General features: G+C 44.3%; 1 protein-coding gene across 7 annotated transcripts in view; it reads right to left on the bottom strand.

The window, feature by feature from the left end:
* Positions 1 to 1,154: 1,154 nt before the first annotated feature.
* The window catches only part of UXS1 (UDP-glucuronate decarboxylase 1), an 87,731-nt gene continuing 67,501 nt past the window's right edge, over positions 1,155 to 21,384 (bottom strand). For all 7 annotated transcript variants that reach the window (XM_079110367.1, XM_079110368.1, XM_079110369.1 and 4 more), the window contains 6 exons: positions 15,703 to 15,822; positions 10,957 to 11,000; positions 7,401 to 7,461; positions 6,250 to 6,307; positions 4,299 to 4,402; positions 1,155 to 1,977 (listed from right to left, as the gene is read on the bottom strand). In XM_079110367.1, the coding sequence (XP_078966493.1) occupies positions 1,846 to 1,977; positions 4,299 to 4,402; positions 6,250 to 6,307; positions 7,401 to 7,461; positions 10,957 to 11,000; positions 15,703 to 15,822 (519 nt within the window). In that variant the 3' untranslated portion in view covers positions 1,155 to 1,845. The remainder of the gene's footprint in view (positions 1,978 to 4,298; positions 4,403 to 6,249; positions 6,308 to 7,400; positions 7,462 to 10,956; positions 11,001 to 15,702; positions 15,823 to 21,384) is intronic.

Genomic DNA, 21,384 nt, shown 5'->3' with positions numbered 1-21,384 from the left:
AGGACAGGTGAGTCTCTGAGGTATCACAGGCTGCCCATTTTTAAGGGCTTTTGATCTGCTGATTTCTATTCTGCCACTGCTCAGGAGTTTGTGGCTATCTTGCAGAGTCAATCTACTTGGAAGATACACTGCTTAAACTTATGGTCTGCTTCTTCCATTGATTTTTAAGTGTAAATATAAAATCCTCACATTAGGCCTTGAAAGAGTTCTGAATAAAGACAAAAACTCTCAGTGTTCACTCAACAAGCCAAATCTTTCTACATAAGATAAATGGCACTTCTTTTGCTCCATCTGGTCTGTGATGCCAGAGGACACAAAACAATTCCAACCCTGGGCGAGATCTGAAAATTTCACACAGTTAATACAGGCTGAGTGTCCCTAACCCGAGTCCAAAATCTGAAAATCTTTGAGTGCCAACACGATGCTTCAAGTTTCAGATTTCAGAGAATTTCTTCCTTTTTTTTTTTTTTTTTTTTTTTGTTTTTGGGTACAGGGGATTGAACTCAGGGACATTCAACCACTGAGCCACATCCCCAGCCCTAGTTTGTATTTTATTTAGAGACAGGGTCTCACTGAGTTGCTTAGCACCTCACATTTGCATTTGCTGAGGCTGGCTTTGAACTTGTGATCCTCCTGCCTCAGCCTCCCGAGCCGCTGGGATTATAGGCATGCACTCAGCCGATTTCAGAGAATTTCTAATTGCATTTTGGGATTAAGAATGCTTACCAGATAAAGTCTATGTAAATATTCACCAATTCAAAAAACTCTGAAACGGTGGCTCAGTGGTAGAGCGCTGGACTGGCATGTGTGAGGCGCTGGGTTCAATTCTCAGCACCACATAGAAATAAATAAATAAATAAATGTACTGTGTCCATCTACAACTTAAAAAAAAAAAAATTAAAACTCTGAAATCTGAATCACTTCTGGTACCAAGCGCTATAGATGAGGGACACACAATTTCTATTACATGCATATATCTGACCCAAGCAGCACATAAATGCTTTTAATATCTACACATCAAATTATATATTATATAAACCTGGGTTTTTCAGAATCTTCCTCTAAATTACATTCTCCAATATTTTCCTTAGCAATCCAATAATGTTTTATGCAAATCAGAAAGTCAATCTTTGAAACTGAAAGTTTGTGACTGATGAGTTTCAATATTTTATTAAAATAGCAATTTAACCACAATTAACCAAGAATACCTTAATTTTGTCCCCCCACCCCCAAATATGCAGCAAACACAGTAGTGATTTCAAATATCCTTGATCATGATAACCAACAGAAAATATCTCAAAGTCAAATTTGCAACTAAAAAAAACTAGACCGTGGAAAAATTCTGTATTAAAAAAGAAACATAAAGCTCTGAAACAGAATTCTTTTATCTGTCCAAAAATAAATGCCAGTGCACCACCCACCTGACAATACTGCTAGGTTTTTGTTTTTCTTTATGCATAGTATAACATCTCATTTTATTTACTTTATAAATAAAATCAGCATTTTTTTCATCTTATTTAATGTTCCTTTTCAGCTTCACAAAGAAACCAGTAAATAAAACTGTCAATGACAGTCATGACATACGCTCTCACAGCAAGATAAAAAACTTGAAAATATGCAGAGATGCATCTAGGCTATTTTACAAAAAGACAGATTCAAAAAGTGCAAGCAAAGTCTGCAGGTTTTGAGGGGAGCTTTTAGGCACATCCATGTCTTTAAAGCAAGCTTCAGAATGAAATTCCAGTTTGTTCTTCATGACACCTGTTTAAGTCTTTTTTTAAAAAAACCAAAAAATACATCTCATCAAGTGTAAAACAGGGAGTCTTGTGTCCTAAGAGCGAGGGCTCAGTGGTGGCGCGTCCGGCCCTTTTTTATTCTGGCAGGCTTTGGTTTGGGGATGTACTGATTATTTGCCTGGTACTCCAGTTCTTTACGGAAGTAGTGAATTGCTTTATTTAAACCTTCTTCCAGTGGGACCTGTTGACAGAGAAAGTAAGAGAGAGAAGGTCACATTTCCAGAAGGACTTGGGTGAAAATAACAGCAGACTGCCTCAGAGGTGCTGAAGTGTGGTCGCTGGCTTCCTTCTGAGGACACTCACAAAACCACTCAGTGGTCATGAAAGCAATCAGATCCACCCTGGAAAAGCAAAGGTCCCTCCAAAGCCAGAATGCACTGTGCAACTGAACATGTGATACTCCTGCTGATGTACAGTGAGATCCAGCCCCCGCATAACACCCAGAACCACCTCTTGCTGCCACGATGTCTCCTCCAGTGTGAATGAGTCACAACAACTGTTTAAAATAATGTGCACAGTTCATTTGTTCAGAAGGAATCTACGATGGAGCAGAGGAGAATGCTTCGAGGGGGTCATTGGCAAGGACCCACAGCCGCATCCTTCCGTGTGACGCTGACCCTTTACACTTTCTGGCAGATGGTCCGCTTGTACCCACACTGACTTGACAGTCTGAGAGGAACCATGACAACAACACACTCTGTAAAGCAACCTTAATTTGTGGTAGTGGTTTCACAACTGCCCAAATATAGAAAAACTTATCCAATTGCACATCTTAAAATATAAGCCATTTGCTGTGTGTCCATTACACCACAACAGGCCTGGCTGAGATCCGAAAAGCACAGGAAACAAAAGCAAAAAACAGACAAACAGGATTTCACAAAACAGCAAAGGAAACAATCAGCAAAGTGAAGATAATACTGCAGAATGAATGACTATACTGCAAACTATAACCTCAGACAAGGAGTTCACAGTGAGAATACACAGGAACTCAAACACTCCAAAGAAAGGAAAATCTAAAAGATGGGTCACAGGATCGGAACAGACATGTATCAAAGCAAAATGTAGACACGGAGAACAGGTACATGAAAAAATGTTCAACACCAAGCATGAGGAAAATGCAAATCAAAACCGCAAGGAGATACCACCTCACCCTAGAATAGCTGCTATACCTCCGTCAGTTGTCCTCCCACAAACACACACACAGAGGACGGTTAAGTTGGAGTTATCTAACTTCCCTTAGATCAGACTGCTTCAAAATTTCTTCTGCAATAAAACTACTACAAAGAACAGAAGCTAATAATAGCTCACATTTGAAGAGTCAGACTACAGTCTCCAAAATACAGGCAAGTAAAAATACTGACTGTACACATACCTCACACAACACATTTTCAAAGGTAGTGAACATGCTTGTAATGTTTAAAAAAAAAAAAAAATTCCTTAAAATACTGCCAGAGGTTCTACTGCCAGAGGGACTAATGGCAAATTATTTCAAAAAACAATGACCTGGCATGCTTGCTGTGACTTGTTTTGCCCAGCTGAGATTGTCAGGTTTTGTTAAGTCAGTTTTATTTTAACTGTAATTTTTTATTTCATTCACCAATTTTCTATGGCCTTCAGCAGACAACTCAGACGCAGACATCACAGGGTAAGGGTCGGACTGAACTCTCACGTCCTGCAGGGTTCAGCCTCTAGGAGTCTACTCACTGTGACACACACTCTGAAAAGGTTTCCTGAGGTCTGAGCTGCACCAGTCTCTGACTTTGCCTGACAGTGAGGCAGCCTCACCTGCTGGGCCACACCTAGGATGGCCACACCTTTACCCAGCACAGATGTGTGTCTGGATGTGACAGCTGCTGGGGCTGCTTCTGTGCACAAAGCCATGTGCCCCTGCCCTGGGGGAGGGGCTGCCCCACTGGCACATGTGGGGTAAGCAAAGAGGAGACTGTCAGACAAACAGGAGAGTGAAAGAGGTGGGCCTGCTCCGGCAGTGGCTGGTCCTCTCTACAAAGCTGTTCTCTGAAGGACGGTGACTTAAGAGACAAGAATGAGTAGTTGCAGGAAGCCCTGGGGGAAGGCATTCACTGGCAAGAGAGGAGCACCCAATCTCCTGCACTGGGGTGAGCAGAAGGCAGCCGGGACCACGCATCACTACTTTTTAAAGCTCCTAAAATGATTCCAACATGTGGGCGAGGGAGGGGACAGCCACACCTCACGGCACCTCACAGGTCAAGGTGGGTCCGACTCAGTCTAGGGGCTGATGTAAACTGGCTCACCCCTCTTCACACTGTAACCCTGCCTGATGCTGCAAGGGCACACGCTGCCGCCACGCTCCCCGACGCAAAGCCCACCAGGCCCACATAACACCATTTATCAGGCTGGAGAAAAGCCTCCATCTGCGTGCGTGCAGAGCCCTCCTCGCCCCTGGGGGCCACGCAGCCTGTGAGGACACAGCATGCCGGGGGAGGAACCCTTCTGGAGTGAGCGTTTCGCCCCCGTACTCACCACAGGCTCCCACCCCAGCATCAGCTTTGCTTTTTTGATGTCTGGTTTTCTTTTCTGTGGGTCATCCTGGGCTTCAGAGAGAAACTGAATTTCACTTCCACTACCTGAGTTGTTTAAAAAAAGAAGAGAGAGAAGCTAAGAGAGAATCCTACACCACTAAGATGTGCTCTTTTATTATCAACCTCAAAGTAAAATCCTATCTGTGGAGTAAATAAAGGTGTAGGCTGTGTATAAACAGCTCCCACAAGTCACCCAGCTGTGTTGGGGACTGTCCTCAGGAATCTAGGATAAAGATGTGGCTGAGCTCACACCTGCTAGTGCAAAGGCTTTCCTTCTGGATCGATAAGAGCTTGGTAAGTGTCATGGCTTGGATGTGAGGTGTCCTCCAAAAGCTCACATGTGAGACAATGCAAGAAGGTTCAGAGGAGAAATGACTGGGTTGTGAAAGTATAAATTTAACCACTGATTTAATCCTCTGATAGGGATTCACTGAGTGGTAGGTAACTGAAGTGGTGGGATATGGCTGGAGGAGGTGGGAACTGAAGCGTGGCTTTGGGCATATATTTGTATCTGTTGAGTGGAGTCTCTCTTTCTCTGCTTCCCTCTGCCACACTCCTCCACCATGATGTTCAGCCTCACCTCAAACCCCGAGGAATGGAGCCAGTCTTCTACGGACTAAGACTTCTGAAACTATGAGCCCTCAAATAAACCTTTTCTCCTCTACAATTGTTCTGAGAGGTCTCTTACAGCAGTGAAAAAGCTGACTAAAACAGAAAACAAGGGCAAAGTTATTCTTCTCTACAGGCCCAAGTTCCCTCCCAGGACAGTGAGGGCCTGGTCCAAGGCAGACCACCCACACAGGTCACAAATGCAGACACATCCCCTGGCCCCACGTACATGAAAACCACACTGTAGGATGGGCTCTGAGGTGGATGCTCCCAGTGGGTCACATGGGGGTGTCTGGACCCTAGAGAGCCCCTCCCTGGAATGAGGTGGCTTTCACTGTAACCAGCAGAATGCAGGGGGAATTACCATGGCCAGTTTCAGGTTTCAGGTGTACAGCTCACCAAGACCTGGTCACTGCTGCTGTGGTGAGAACATACCCCAAGCTGACACATAAGGTATCCAGCAATCTTGCTGGAGGGATGACAGGGAGGACAGAAATGCCTTGGTCCAGCAGCTGAGGTGGGCCTAGACCCCAGGGGACCAGCAGAGTAAAACCACAACAGTGACTGTCAGCCAGACCTACAGAAGTAATTCCCAGTGGAGGCTGGCCCCAATGTAGTATCTGGAGCAAATAAAATGGTGGCTGACTTAAGCCAGTGTGGGTAGGGGTGATGTGATGCACAGCCCACAGAGCAACCACAGGGGCCTCCTGTGCCCCTCAGCCTGTAGGTCTGAGTTTCTCAAATGCCAATGTGTGGACAGATCACTGGAGGAAATTGTCCAGATGCAGATTCCAGTCTGGGAGGCAACACCTTACGAATTCCTCAAGACTTCGGGGTATGGCTTGACGGGGACACTGCCCCCAAGTGTTATACAGCCTCAGTGTCTCACGGTCAGCCTGTAAACGTAAACTTGACAGAAATACAAAAGCTGGTAGGACTCTCTCCTGTTCTGTGTAATTCTAGTCTCAACAGGACCAATGTTTAGAAATCAAGGAACTGTCACACACATAGGATGACCTAACACAATCACATGTTGAACACTGAAAACAAATCTCTAGCTCCTGCTCCATGCAGATCTGCAACTAAAACCGAACAAAACCAACCCCACCTCTTTTCTCTATTACTTCAAGAATTAGAAAACAATTAGGTGCTCTTGATAAAAAGTTCTGCTTTGATCCAATTCAACTGGCTTGTATTAATTACCCATTTTTCTAGTCAAGGTGTTATTAAAGGACAAGGTAAGCACAGAAAACGTCATTCAAGAAGTGGTTTATCCTACTTACCAACAAGGTTTTTAATTAATTGAGCAAATTCCAGGATTGTGTGTTCTTCTGGGTTCCCCTAAGGAAGAAATGGTTTCTGGTTATAAGTGTAATGATGACAAGCAGCAACCCCTACTCTGAGTCTTCCAAGTCACACATATTTTCAGAGATGTCTGGTGGCCCACCACATCCCACAAGGTGCCAGCCTTGCCTGCCACCCTGCCACCTGAGCTCCAACTTGCTGTTCAACCTCGCCAAGTGCTAACCTGCACCCCCTTAACAGGCATCCTCCAGAATGTCCATGTACAAGAACAGTCAAGGGTGTCTAATGAGGCTGCGCATCCACTGGCTGAGTTTCCGGGACAATTTTTTCCCTACCATTCCTGTATGTTGGGTGCTACTTATCATCAAAGTTAGGATTTATAAAATAAGCTTTCCTAAGACAATGTATTCATTCCCTTCTGGGTGCACCGTGTTAACAACTGCAATGATAAAGGGCTTGCAATCCTGTGGGGAAAGCAGTAAGAGAAATGGATGCACTCACAGACAAGTGTTCTGGACAAGCTGGAAAGGCAGTCTCCTAGTTTTATAAAGGGAGTTTATTTTGGGGTGCTTTCAGGAAAACCATTTTTCCCTTTCCTTTTTTCCAGCACACATTCTAACAGTCAATCCTATTTCCCTTCCCAGTCCTCTTACTCTTATTCCATCCCCAACATCGGACACCACAGTAAAGGCTGCTCATTTCCCAGACTGGTCTGAAGCCAGATTTATCATCTGGCAGCAAGGGACTTGGGTCTACTTGTGAGCATAAAGAAAGGCTGAACTGGCCCTGTATTTTTTGGGCTTTCTGGTAGATGGACGATTCAGATTTTAGAAAGACAGGTTTCTAAAATGAGATGGGCATTCCTAAATGGCCCTCCAAAAAAGAAGAAAGAAGGAACATAATACCTGAGGAGCAAAGGGTCTTTTTAAACAGCATGTAACAAAAATGCCAGGGTAGGGATGACTCAGGCCTCAACATTAGATGAGGCAGGCAGAGGCTCCACATGATTTCCTCTTCTCCTTAGACACCATCTTGCTTCTTTCCTCCTCTTTAGAGGGTTAAGAGCACCCATCTCATTTTGGAAACCTGTCTTCCTAAAATCTGAATCATGTGTCTGTCTTGTACTTACCAGGTTGACAGGGCTGCTGACGTTGCTGTTCATGAGAGCCACCAGGCCATTCACCAGATCACTGGAAAAGAAGGGGAGGTGAGTCAGGTGCTGCCTGCCAAGGTGCACCAGTGTTGCGAGTCACATATGAGCCCTCCCAGAAGAAACTTTACCACCTCCCATAAAACAAAAACCCAAATGGAAAGCTGAATGTCAAAAGGAAATCCTGCAAATTAAGATGGTGCTTACAACATCAGCACATTCATGGATGGAATGGCATCTATGGCATCTGGGATTTGCTTTCAGGGGGTGGGTAAGGGTGGTTAAAACATGAGGGAAGCTGGGTGATGGGCCGAGTTTGCCACAATTGTGTATTTCTGAAATCATCTAACAATTAAAAACCAAAAACACATTAAAATAGAGCCGCATCCCCTCCAAGAAATTGGTCTGCAGAAGTCTTCAATGGAAGCCCATGTTTAATGTGAACTTGCATTAGTTGGCCTATATGAAAGCATATGGTTATTTTATAAAATAAGATCCAGCAAAATGAATGAACTCCAGTATGTATCCCCATACTGGCAAATCACAGATAAAGCCAAACGATACTGAGAGCTGGAATCAACGGGGACATTGCTCTCTACCCCCCAACCTTCAACCTGCCCCCTCCCAAAACACCTCACATGAAACTGTCAGGGATATCTGGATGTTTCAAATGAATCGTGATTGATTGGGCCATGAAGGTGAAGATAAGTAAGCAAATTTTCGCTTACCAAGGTTTGGTTCTTATTTTCAGAAGCTTTAAAGTGTGGCTCTGTTAAAAAAAAGTTACTTCGTAAAAATGACACCTCACTGCTAAACACAAGCACGTTCTCTAATGCCGTTCATCAGCTATGTTTCTAAGAAGACTTTTAAAGTTCCATCCTGGTGATTCAAACCAAGTCTGTTTTAAAACCTCTCCCTCCGCTTCCTCCATCATTACCAGCAAGAAGCAGGTCACTATGGGTCATGATCAACTCCCAAAAGAAAACCCCAGATTGTTTTTGCTTTCCTTTTGTTTGGGGGATTTTTTTTTTGGGGGGGGGGTGTATTTAGTAAGCAAGTTTTTTTTTTTTTTTCATTTTCAACAAATGTGTATTTTATATGAACATGCTTAACATTCTATTCTCACAGATCAAGTGCAAATGCAAATCACTGTTGACCTTGGATGATTTCTCTTTTTATAGAAACTGGCAAAAAGTCACTTCATCACTATGGCAGTGGTCATTACATGGCAATTGTCATTACATGGCAATTCTTTCTCTTCTGGCTTCCATCTGTGCATATTTGTAAGGAGACATTAAAAGCTGCCATTCAATAACATCCACAATAGGTTTTAATATTGAAACTGGGGTTGGGGATCAGATTAAATTCTTCATTAGGAGAAGAGGGAGGGAGAGTCATGTACCTTTTATATAACAAGCTGGCAACTTTTAAGGTCAAAATTACATAGATCACACTCATTTTACCTGAAGCTCTTTGAAAGTGTCATTTTGACAAAGTGACTTTTTAAAAAAATACAGCATGCCTTTGTTATGTGAATGAGGATATAAGTCAACCATGAAACTATCAGACACAGTCATGCCAAAATGTCAATGCAGATGACCACCTGGAGTGAATCCCTGTGATGCTGTTGTAGCAACTTTGGATTTGGGAACAGTTACTTTAGTAGAGCTAACTATAGATTCAGAAGTACAGTTTTATCCATGAAGTAAATATTTCACTTTCTAAAAAAAGAACTCATTAAAAATTGCAAAGTTTTGGTCAGTTAATGATCTCAGGTGGGTTTTGAATAACTAAACCGTGTATGCTGGAAATCCTGGTCCCAAGTGTGGCAAAGTCGCTGAAGCCTCATCACCTGGAACACACTGACCTGAGATGACACTGTAGTATCATGGAGAGAGCTTTCTAATGTGGTTTGTACCTACGTTTCTAAGAAACCAGCCCTCTAAGTTTTCTGTTGGCCTGAGACCACCATGCGTATGACAGGACTGACTGTCAGGGCAGAGCTGGACAGTGTGCAGTACAAGCACTGTTTATTAAAATATCTCAATCCCTATCCCCCGCTCAAAAAAAAAAAAAAAAAAAAAAAAAAAAAAAAAAAAAAAAAACCATCTGAGGCTACATAAAAGAATCTTGATGTGATGCCATTGAAGTCATGTGACCAGTAAGAAGAAAGAGTTCTAACTGGTTTCTCTTTCATCACACTCCATCTGGTGTGGGCATGGGGGAAGTTTGGGGTCACTAATTAGTAGTTCGAGATGAATTTGTGTAACTAAATACATTAAGCCCTCCTCAGGAGAGTGTACGACTGCGAGTGGGCCACAGAGGCTGGGATGAAGATGTACAACTGTGAGAAGATGGTACTAATGCACAGGAGTCTGACTGATATGGTCCAGCTACAGAAGTGTACCCGGACAATTTTCTCCTGAGTTAAGTGCCTTGAAGTGGAATCAGTCCTGCAGGGGGGGGGAGCTGCCACTTCCCATTAAACTGCATGGGGACGGATGTGCTTGTGCTGGCTGAGATGGGGCTGCCAGGACCTGCACCCCCACGGCCACCACCTCTTCCCTCGGGTGCCCCTGGAACGGCCCCAAGGCACCAGGAACAGTACTTTTGGATTGATAGGCATTCTGGGGTATTTACATTAAATAGCAAAAATACATGGTGTCAAAATACAGAATGGGGTTTTACAATGATTCAGGATACCAGAAAATTTTACAAAAATTATAATAACCGTACAAGGGTGACTATTTCTTTGGACTACTAACTGTTTAAAATAGTAACTCTAAGAATTCACGCCACCTTCTACAGATAGTTACCAACTGAACTGATCAACAAAAACCTAGATTTATAAAGAATGCCAAAATAAACAAAAAGCCACCATGTGAAGCTATTCGAAAAATATGTCTACTTGCATTTAGTTTCATCATAAAATTTGAAATTAGGATACCATTTACCCCATATCCTAATGAAGACTCTCCTCCCTCCTAGAAAGCCAAGTTTAAAATGAGTCAGATTTTGGAATCTGCAGGTTGAGTGATTAAGGCCCCCTCTCTTTTTGGTACCAGGGACTGAACCCAGAGGGGGGGGTTAATCATTAAGCCATATTCCCAGTCCTTTTTATTTTTTATTTTGAGACAGGGTCTTGCTAAGTAGTTTAGGGCCTTGCTAAGTTGCTGAGGGCTGGCTGTGAACTTGTGATCCTCCTCAGTCTTTTAAGTAGATGGGATTATAGGCATGTGCCACCATGCCCAGGAAGGGCTGCAGGGAAGTCTTGCAAGCCACACTCAGCACTGGGCAACTTCACCTACACAACACTAGGTGGCAGTAAAAGATCAGCTCAAGAGCCACAGATCGACATGAAGATGAAAGTCAATCTTAAATTTTCAACAGAGAATGGCAAGAGTTTTCTCATCGTGATACTAAAATTAAATTTAATCAATATATACAGGGTAGTTGAAGTAATCAACACATAAAATAGATACAGAATTGTCCACTCTGCATTCCCCCTGCTTCAAATCAGCGATAAAAGCCATACCTGACATACTGGAATGCCCTTGTTTGAGATCCGGATCCATACACCTAGAAGGGAAGCAACAGTTAGGCTTCCTGAGAAAACCACACTGGCACCAGAAAATGGGGCTCCTAGGAATTCTGGGAACAACCTCAGAACGGATCCCTAAGGTAGGCAGTGACACTGTTCAGTCTTGAGCCACATCTCACTCACATTTGTCCTTCATTTATGCCCAATGGTGAGAAGGCAGCAGGAACAGTTAATGGGCATAAAGTTTTTCCTCAAATTATGGTATATCTGAAGGAATCTGCTTTTCCTAGGGTCTCATGAGTTTCTAGGGACTGTGATCCCAGAGTCAGGCTGGATGACAGACCCACACCCAAAGAGTAAGCTGAACATTCAGTTAGAGTTCTCTACTCTGGTTCTTCATCAGACCAGCTGGTACTCCCCTGCTGCTCCTGTCCACAGACTGAGGTACGGCAGGCATCTCCCAGTGTTTCTACACCTAGCTCTGTGGTGATCAGAAGGTCAAAAGAACCACCCAGGGGAATGCATGGGAGCGAAGGTGCCATCTTATTAATTCTCCTCTACTCTCCTAAACTTAGAATCAATCAATAAGCAGAGGCGGGTCCTGTAGAAACCAAGCATATACATCTTAGACACAGAGCCTAAAGGTAATTTTATGTGACATTTTTAGTGTGTGTACCTTTTGATGATGATCTATTGCACGAGATCAAATGTTCCACCTGCAGTGTCGTGCTGGCACTCAACAAGTTATGGATTTTCAGGTAGAGTTTATTCAACCTGTACCATTACTGAGAATGAAGAGACTGAAACACAAGGCTCTCTGAGAGATTTCCTAACCCCACAGTCACAGAGAACAATGAGTCACCAGAGTTTCTGTCTGCTTGCAAGCTTGTGGTTGCAAGAAGGTGGCTGGGAGAGCAACTGCTTTGGAGTAAGCCCGACTGTAACACCCCAGGGCCCCTCCCCATCAGTTTGGCCTGACCTCCCATAATTTGGCCTGATCTCAAAGAGAAGAAAGTCAGCAGCTCTGCAGAAAGCCCCAGCCCCGGCAGCCTCCCCCAGTGCTGCTTCCAGGAGCTCATCGCATCAGATTTGAGCAGATGGGAAAAGGGCAAGGAACAGGTAGGGAAGGAAAGCAGGTTTAAAGGCTGCTTTTCTTTCCTTAATGCACATTTACACAAGCTGATTCCATCAGTTTCAGCTCTATTTAGGTTCTGTTCAGGGTAGATGGCTCTCAGTGAGAAAAGGCTGACAAGACATAGAAACTGCAGCAGCGACCTCAGTAAAGTGACAATGAGGAAAGACAGCTGGCTGGGCCTCTCAGAAGCAGATCCCAACTCCTGACTGGCACACCCAGCTCTATGGCCTCACTAACACCTCTGATACATTTGCAAGGGTAGAGGCCATATCTTTTTTACTGACCTGCCACAAAGTGGGTGCAAAGCAAAGGCCAGGACGTGAGTAACACATGGGTCTGTTGCCATTGGTGAGCATCTGCACAGCCCACAGCCTCTGTATTGTCCTCCTAACAGAAGACAGGATGCGACTTTGTCCTTCTGACTTCATTTCACAGAATGGGAGACATGGAAAGAGTTAAGGCCATTCTCAGGGACCTGAGGGACGAAGGGCTGAGTGAAGGTCAAAGCAGCATGGTGTCTTTGGAGTCCTCAAGAAGGGAGGGGGCCAGGCGAGAAGGAGCGCTCTCTACTGAGCGCAGTGCTTGGCACTGTTCTGTACTGATGTGCTTATGGCTTAAGATCCAAAAAGATTCTCTGCTAAACCAAACTTCATTCAGGCTCCAAAACCTCTCCTAGGTTCATCTACTCACTTTTTCTAAGATCCAGTTTTAGCAGGAACCCACTAAGTCAGTTGAGCTAGAAACTCCACCTTTATATCTGATTGCTTTCCCTATTTGGTCGGGTTCCTCATCCTCCACTTTCTCTCAGTAGATGTCTACTCACTTTGGTTTGTCTTCAGCAAGGATCGTAATAGACTGGTTTCACCAGAATTCTCCTGATTCCAATGCCTTCTCTTAATAATTTCCTACCTACCAATCCCAAACTGCTCCCTGGCTACAAATTCCCACTTGCCTATGTGTACTTAGAGCTGAGCTCAATCTCCCTTGCTAAATCCCATTGCCGTGTTCCCCATATTTACCATCACAGTTCTGAATAAACTTGCTTTCCATTCTTTAACAAGCTGCACTGAAGAACTGTTTCTTTAATAGATCCTATCGCTTCTCTTCATGAATGAAGGTCCCACATCAGGAGCACTCAAGACGCCATAGCATCAGTAAGGGGAATTACCACACCAACCTTGAACTGGGGTTAGAAATACAGTCCTCTAAAATTGCCCTCTGGAAAAACATTAAGTCTTTTAAAATGAAATAGAACTCAATTCAGACCCCACTTCTGCCACATCTGGGCTGTCTTGGGTAAATTCATGAAGCTGTTTGCTTGTCAGTAAACTGAAATAAATCCATGGAAAAACAGAAACCCAGCTGTGAATGTGTACACTCTAATTGAATTGTGAGCCAAAGCCTCTTTAAAAATAAACATAGTAAGTTAGGTCCTCCTGAACTTCTATGTGATTCAATTTAAAATGCAGCTTTGATGTTCAAGGTGCTAATTTACACACTTGCCTCGTCCTCAGGACAGGCATCTGGTACGACTGTCAGGAGGCCCTCGGGCATGCCCCAAGCCACAGAGGGCTTCTCGAGGGTGGCTGGGAGATGAGCGCTTGCACTAGGCCAGCTCCGAAAGGGGAGGGGAAAGGACTGAGCTGGCACCATCAACCTGAGGTTGTCTTTCATCTCAGAGAGACTTGTTAGAACCATGGCAACAAGGGGAGACAGATTATCTCCCTATCTCCCTCCTTAGTGAAGCTTTTTCAAGGACACCTGGGTGGAAACAGTCAAGCATCCCCTCAGATGACTTCCACAGAGCCCTCTACAAGGGCCATAAATGACATCTCAATTGGTCAGAAAAGACAAATTCTTGATGGGAAATAGAATTCTGTGTGACAAAAGGACTCCTTCAGGACTCCTGCCTTCTACCCCAGAAGGCATCTAGAAAAGGCAAGAGCCTGGCGTGTTCCGGATTAACAGCATTCACAATGGCACCAGCAATCTTTCCTTTTCTGCCTCTGGCACAGAAACTTGTAGGACCTGAAGACAACACATGAATTATTACCCTCTGCCAACAATGTGAGCACTTGTAGGGCTGGCCAGGGGCCTGCTCCCCTACCTAACACTGGGGGTCAGGTTGCTGCCAAGGAGGCCATAAATCAAGTTGTTCCTGGGAAGGCTGTTAATAGTTTACTCTGCAAACAAAGTGGCTCTGATCTCATATGAGGAAGAGTTATTGAGCACAGTGGCTAAAAAGGCACTAGGACTGTGCCCAAGAGGTGGAATTCTCAATAGAGCAGCTGGGAGGAGGAGAGTCGGCTCAGACCACTGAGAGCCTAGAGCTGGGGTTTGGACTCACCTCTGCCCTGAAATGTTTTCAGAAAAAGTCACCTACATGCTGCACCTGCCCTGGGGAGGCCACTCCACTTTGTAACAGGCCCAGCCCTTTGTTCTACGCTGGCAGTGGAGTAGCTAACACAAATGATGGAGGCAAACCATGGAGAAGAGGGATTAAGAAGGGTCACTGGGTTCAAAAACAGGGTGTCACCATTTGGTCAAGGAAGCCTGGGCACTTTAACCTCAGCTTCAGTCTCCTTACCTGGAAAATGGGTATAATAAAGGGTACTAAGGTCACCTGGAGCCCAAAGAGCTGTTGTGAACATTAAGTGAATTAACAGATATAAAGATGACAGAATAATAAAGCTAGTTTTATTGATGGATTGACTGGGAGTGGGTAGATTCATAAGTACATACAGATAGTCATTGACTAATGATGGTGTGACTTTATGATGGATTCACCTGAACACACCCCATCTTAAGTTGAGGAGCATCTAGACCTGTGGTGGTTTGACATATGATTTCCAACTTAATGGGTTTATCAGGACATAGTGCCATTGTTGAGAAATACTTATCTCCTCTGGGTTCCCACCAAACTCCAAACTGAAAAGGACTCTAGAAGACTACAGATGTGAAGAGCAAAGATATCAAGACAGGGAACCAGAAGGAGGAGAGGGAAGGCCAGAAGAGAGAGAGGAGGAGAGCCAGGAGGTATCAGCAAAACGAAAGAAACCCAACCAAACTTAAGAGAAAGCCAGGATGATCCTCCCTAGGTAGGTGAAGGGCAGAGATGATGAGGAATGAGCCACCCCTCCAACACCAACAGATGACACCAACGGAGCCTGTGGGGAGGGGAAGCTAAGCGCTCGTCAGCCTTTCCAGGTAAGTTCCCAGACTGACCCAGACATGGCTCACTTCCTTCCCACCCTGACCTGTGGATGTTTCCTGGCCTCCTGAGGGCCACTGAGTTCAGGCACAACTCTGGCTAAAGTCCTAGGTCAAGAAAATGACAGGGATATAAATAGGCCTGCTGGCACAGGAAGAGGGGGCCTAAGATGGACATGGAAGGGCCTTACCCAGTGAGGTCATCCCTTGTCTAGGTTCTGCCTATATACCTTCCTTTCCCTTCACTAAGCCTAGTAGAGATATGAATGAATCCTAAATGGCAATGCTGGCATGCTATTATTGCCTGAATCAAGATCCATTTGTCCTCCACCACTTTGGGCTGATTCCTGACTTGAGTTCTGAGTGCCCCTGGGCCCAGCAGGGCCAGCACCTACCGTTAGTGGCTCCCCTTGGAGAGCTTGCAGGATGAAGTTGCTGACCACCCGCCCGTCATTCATGTGCATGCGCGGCCCAAAAGTGTTGAAGATTCTTGCTACTCGTACTTCCACGCCTTCCTGGAACAGAGAGAAGAGGAATTGAGGTGCGCGTCCCTTTGCAGTTTGCATGTACACTTCCAGGGACCTACAGAGGTGCACCTGTGACAGGGGTACAAGGCCTTACCAACAAAAGGCCACTAGCTCCAACATTCTGGTAGAGAATCTATGAGACAGCACAAGGGGAAATGTGTTCAGATGAGTTTTTCACTGGGAAAGATCTATTTTCCAAATGGGATCCTATAATATATTGTGCAAGTTTATCACACAAAAGAGATTTAAAAGTCAATGAATAGCCGGGTGCAGTGGTGCACGCCTATGATCCCAGCGGCTCGGGAGGCTGAGAGAGGAGGATCATGAGTTCAAAGCCAGCTTCAGCAACAGCAAGATGCTAAGCAACTCAGTGAGACCTGTCTGTCTCTCAATAAAACACAAAATAGGGCTGGGGATGTGACTTAGTGGTTGAATGCCCCTGAGTTCAATCCCTGGTAAACCCACAACCCCCACAAAAGTCAAAGAACATTTGACAGCTGATAACAAAAACAACAAAAAACAAACAAACAAACAAACAAAAACCCCAGAAAGTACTTTATCTTGGAGAAAGAAGGAAATAAAAATTTTTAAAGAGCTGTCTTGCACCTTAATTTCTGTTCTAGAGCAAACTTAAATACAACTTGGTGCCCCATAAATGCTTAGCTGATGGCTTATAAAGATACCTCTTAATACTGTTTAACATGCTTATCTCTACTATTCATTGTCATCTGTGAATTTTCTTCTATCCTTTTTATAGGAATTTTTATCACTACACTGAACATGAATGACTTATACAACCCAGAAAAGTTTATTTTCAAATATGTTACAAGTGTTATTTTTTTCAACTACAAAAGTTTTTCCCAAATGAACCTGTTTAATTATAAATTTCGCAGAGTGCTTTGCCAAGGATGAAAAAGTTTAATGTCCTTATAATAAACCGTTAGTGGGCTTTCACAGCGTCTGGGAGCCAGAGGGTAGGCAGGACGAGGTGTGAGCACCTGGGGTTCTTCCAGCCTCACTGCTTCTTGCCAGGCCAGCCACTACCTTCTCCCACTCACAGTAAAACTGGGAGAGGAATAGTACTCACCTCCCAGGGGTATTATAAGACTGGAATCTGTCCCTGTATACCCTTAGCACAGGGCCAGAGGTAATGATGATATGTTTTAGTTGTTACTGCTGTTGCTACCGGTTGAACAAATCTTTTTATTTCTAATTCTACCACCTTAGATCTGGCATGGGGGGAATCTTAGTAGACCCTTAGTTAATGAGATTTATTTAACACAAAATGTATCCACCAGCATAGCAGGTGAAGCAGGATGAACTGCACAGTTCCCGGGGCCCACAGGAGATATCCAGCGACTGCCTCTGCCCATAGAGACTTATCTACCTCTCCAGCATACTGGACACACACAGGCATTTCCCACAAGTGCTACGATATGAAGAGGGTTGGGATCTACAGATCTGTCACACAGCTAACTTAAGAAATCATTGTACTTTATCTGTGCTAATTCTGCTCAGCAATCTATGATAATGCTTTCACACGAACTATTCAGATTCTTAACCAAAATGTGAATTCTTATTCTCAGGAATAAATCAATGCTTTTCTCTAGTGAACTAACTGGCGTATACAGTCACCTGCTTTATCCACGGTTTCACATTCTGGGGTTTCAGATGTCTGCAGTACAGAAAAAAAAAAAAAAAGAAAATTCCAGAAATAAACAATTCATAGGTTTAAAATTATAGGTTATTCTGAGTAGCACGATGAAATCTCTCATGTGTGCTGATCTGTCTCTTTCCAGAAAGTATCAGCAAACCTTTGCCTTGACACAGAGGAACCCCCTGTTCGACTTGCACAGTCCCCTTGACACCACCCTCACAACACGATTTCAGAAAACTAACTGCTGATTTGTTCTTAGTCACAGCTGTGTGCCACTTGGTGCTCTCTACTCTGGTGGTGAATCGTGAGTCATTTACTTCTGACTCCAAGAAGGACAAGAGCAATTCCTGCGAGTTTGAGTTAGGTCGGTAAAAAATGAACGAAAACTTAAAAGGGGGCGGATGTGTAGAAACCCATATGGGGAGAACGTACCTGAATGGCACACACGTGAGCACATGGGGAGCGTGCAGATCGTCCTGGCACTCACTAAACATTGCTGGGGAAGTCACTTCATTTTCTAAGACTTAAGAGCCAAACCTTTGAAATATATCCACTCTGCCACATCACAGGGATTAAAAGAAAATGTGAAACTGCTTTGAAAAATGCCCTTGCTATTATCTATCTCCACACCATGGTTTCAAACCCAGTACTAATGTCTCTTGGTATTGCGGGGGATTGGTTCCAGGACACCAAAATCTGAGGATGCTCAAGTCCTTATATAAAAGGGTGTAGTATGAGCTAACAACCTAGGCACACTCTCTTGAACAGTTTAACTCATCTCTAGATTACTTACAATACTTAGTACAATGTAAATACTGTGGAAACAGCCATTACACTACACTGTATAGGGAATAATGACAAGAAAAAAGTTGTACAGATACAATTTTTTCCCAAATATTTTCAATCCCTGATTGGCTGAATTTCTGGAGACTAAACCCACAAATGAGGAGGGATGACTAGTTGCTCTTGACCCCCAAGAATAAGGGGGCACTACATTAATAATCAGGTCAAACTTTCTGACATCCACTGTGCAGTAGGCTATGCTACTAATCACTGCAAGGCCAGGCAAGAGCAAATTTCACCTGCCAATGTCCAGATGGAGCAGTGGAATACAGAGGGCAGGCACCTAGTGGGCAAGCTGCAGGGCCTGGAAGCAAGACTGATTTTAGGCAGGGAGGCCTACAGTGGAAGCCCTATCTATGGGGCACTAGACTTGATGTGGTTGATTTCTTTTCCCAATAACTACAATATACATACCAACTCTTTGATTTTTTTTTTTTTTTAAAGTATCCAAGGTCAAAAAATAAAACAAAGACATCCTGAAGGCCTCTATACTAAATGACTTCTTTTTGCTGTGCTGGTCTCTGCTTTCATGAATGGTGGCCTGTTTTGCAGACCCAGTGCAACTGGTGGGTGGGCCATGACCTCAGGGGCGGACTCCCTAGGGGCAATAAGCTCAAATGCACACTGAACCCTGACCACAGCCTACAGGGTAAGCTCCACATTTATAAAACCACTGGGACCTCAAGAATGCAGAAGGGGCTATTTACTTCCTGATGAGGAGTTGAATCCTATTAATGAAGGATGCTATGCCTTTCATCCCACCTTCTACTTCGTTCCATCCCAAAAGAAACTAAGGAAGCCTCTCTTTCTGTAAGGGATGTACAATAGGTTTTCCTGGGAAATCAAACTTTATTAAACTTTATTTTGAATACATTAGAGGATATTTCATTCACTGAAAGAAACTTAGAAGTGAATCCTCTAGAAATGGGGAACTTTTTGAGATTATCCATACCTCTATTCACTTGTTTATATTTCAGTCTTTATGTATTAGGTTTATTTGGAGTAAGACAGAGCCACATATCATACGGCATGGTGAGAAATGATAATTTATACCAAAGAGGGGATATGTAAAAAATTTAAATTATTAAGATAATGAAATAAAAATGTGTGAAAGGCACACCATTCTACCTGGGCTCTCATTTCCAATCCTTTTATCTCCACTTGTCTCCAGACATTGTAAGTACTCACAACTCATATGTTAAGTCATTCCTAAATCTTTCTCTCTCAAAAGGCTGAACATTTAGAACTACGAACTGACCACTATGCTTTCTCTCTCTGCTGAGGAGGGACTGGCAATTCCGGAGCAATGCCACACGGTCCGCTTGCTCGGGGCAGCACCATAGGACTGTGCACGCTGCTCTGGGCCTTGATGCCCTTGGACGGAGTTGTGTTCTTGCTCAGCAACGCTTCCTTATCTGTAGCCACCTGACAGGACAGTCAGATAGGAGAAGGGGCACACCCTTTGGGGAGTCCTCCAGGCCAGAGAGTTGGAGACAAGTCTTGGAACCCCTTCCCACCTGTAAAATGGATTAACCACCCACCTCAAAAAAGACTGCGGGAAATGAAGGGAGATGAAACAGACTCAGCACTAACAGAGGCCAAGGCCTGGCTGGCACTCTCACCCTGGTTCCCACTCCTTAGAAATATCCACTTCGGGTATGCAGGGCATCCTTCAATAATGCCCCTCCAGAGAGCGGCGCATTCAGAAGGGTACAATATCATGGCACCCTGCAGGGCAGTGGGCTGAGTTACATAGGACCCACAGGATTGCATATGCTGAAATGAAGGAAATGAGAAGCAGCAGTCAGTCCCAGGAAACATGTCTTTGGAGTCAGAGCCTGAAGAAGGCCAATAACTTGCCCCAGACCAGGCCACACCCAACCCGGTGGAAGCAGCAGGTGCTCCCATTCACCCCAGCTGGCTAACATGAAATCCCAGTCTGAAGATCAGTCTTCGTGCCTTGAATGTTTTATAGCCTCTTCACTCTTTACATGATAGTTTTTGGTTCATCTGTTTTCCTCTCTTACATTTGTCTTTAAATGGCATTATGATTAGCATTATTGCATAATGAGGAAGAAAACTTCCTTCTGGGTTAACCTTGATTTCTTATGTTTCTACACCTAGCAAAGCATCCTGCCATAGCAAGAACCTAAACATGTCTCACCGTTCTCCTCCCTACTTGGCACCGATCCAGACCAAAGAGGGAGCAAAACATTCATAACACAAAGAACGAGGACAGGAGATGATGGCGTAGGCTGATTATCCCAGCTACTCAGGAGGCTGAGGCAGGAGAATCTCAAATTCAAAGCCAGCCTCAGCAAGTTAGTGAAATTGTTTCAAAATATAAAATGGTCTGGAGATGTAGTTCAGCAATAGTGCACTCTTGGGTTCAATCCTCAGTACCAGCTCCTCCGCGTCAAAAAAAAAAAAAAGAAAGAAAGAAAAGAATGGGGACAAGGGGCTGCGAGTCCACATCAGGGCCTTTTCACAGGTTTGTCAGAATTCAGGTGATGTGATGTCACAGGTGACCTCTACTCTTTGCCATGTCATCTCTTCTCAAAGTCACAACCTCTATCTATCTGCCTTGCAGTCACCAGAAGGGGACAGGATTGTGGCATACCCAAGGTTAGGTAAATGATCATTCTGTGGCTTAACGGCCACCCAGAGAACAGGTGAGGGGTTTTAGGGACATGCAGCTAAATTACACCCGCTTACAAGTCCCAAAATGCCAACAGGGGCAGGCTTTCCTAGTGTCATCTCTAGAATGACAGACTGCTGCACTTGCCTGGGCAGATGTGCACCTAAGCATGGTGATGAGCCCTGACAAACTACAAGAACCTGTCAGCCAAGAGGCCAAGTTCCGCGGTTTCCTTCGCAGGAGGTGCTGGGAAGTAACTGAGGCTTTGTTCCCACCAGGAGGACCCACATGCCCTGGTGAGAAGCACACTAGGAGGCTGGCCAGGGCTGTGACTCTTGCATGCATCCCACGATTGTGTGGCGCCTTCTGGGCATGAGGTATGTACCTGGTAAATCCACAGAGGCGCACTGTG

The sequence above is a fragment of the Sciurus vulgaris genome, assembly GCF_902686455.1.
Source record: "Sciurus vulgaris genome assembly, chromosome: 14".
Classification (NCBI taxonomy): Eukaryota; Metazoa; Chordata; class Mammalia; order Rodentia; family Sciuridae; genus Sciurus; species Sciurus vulgaris.
Note: the sequence above shows the minus strand (reverse complement) of the source record. Positions and strands in the feature narration are given on the sequence as shown.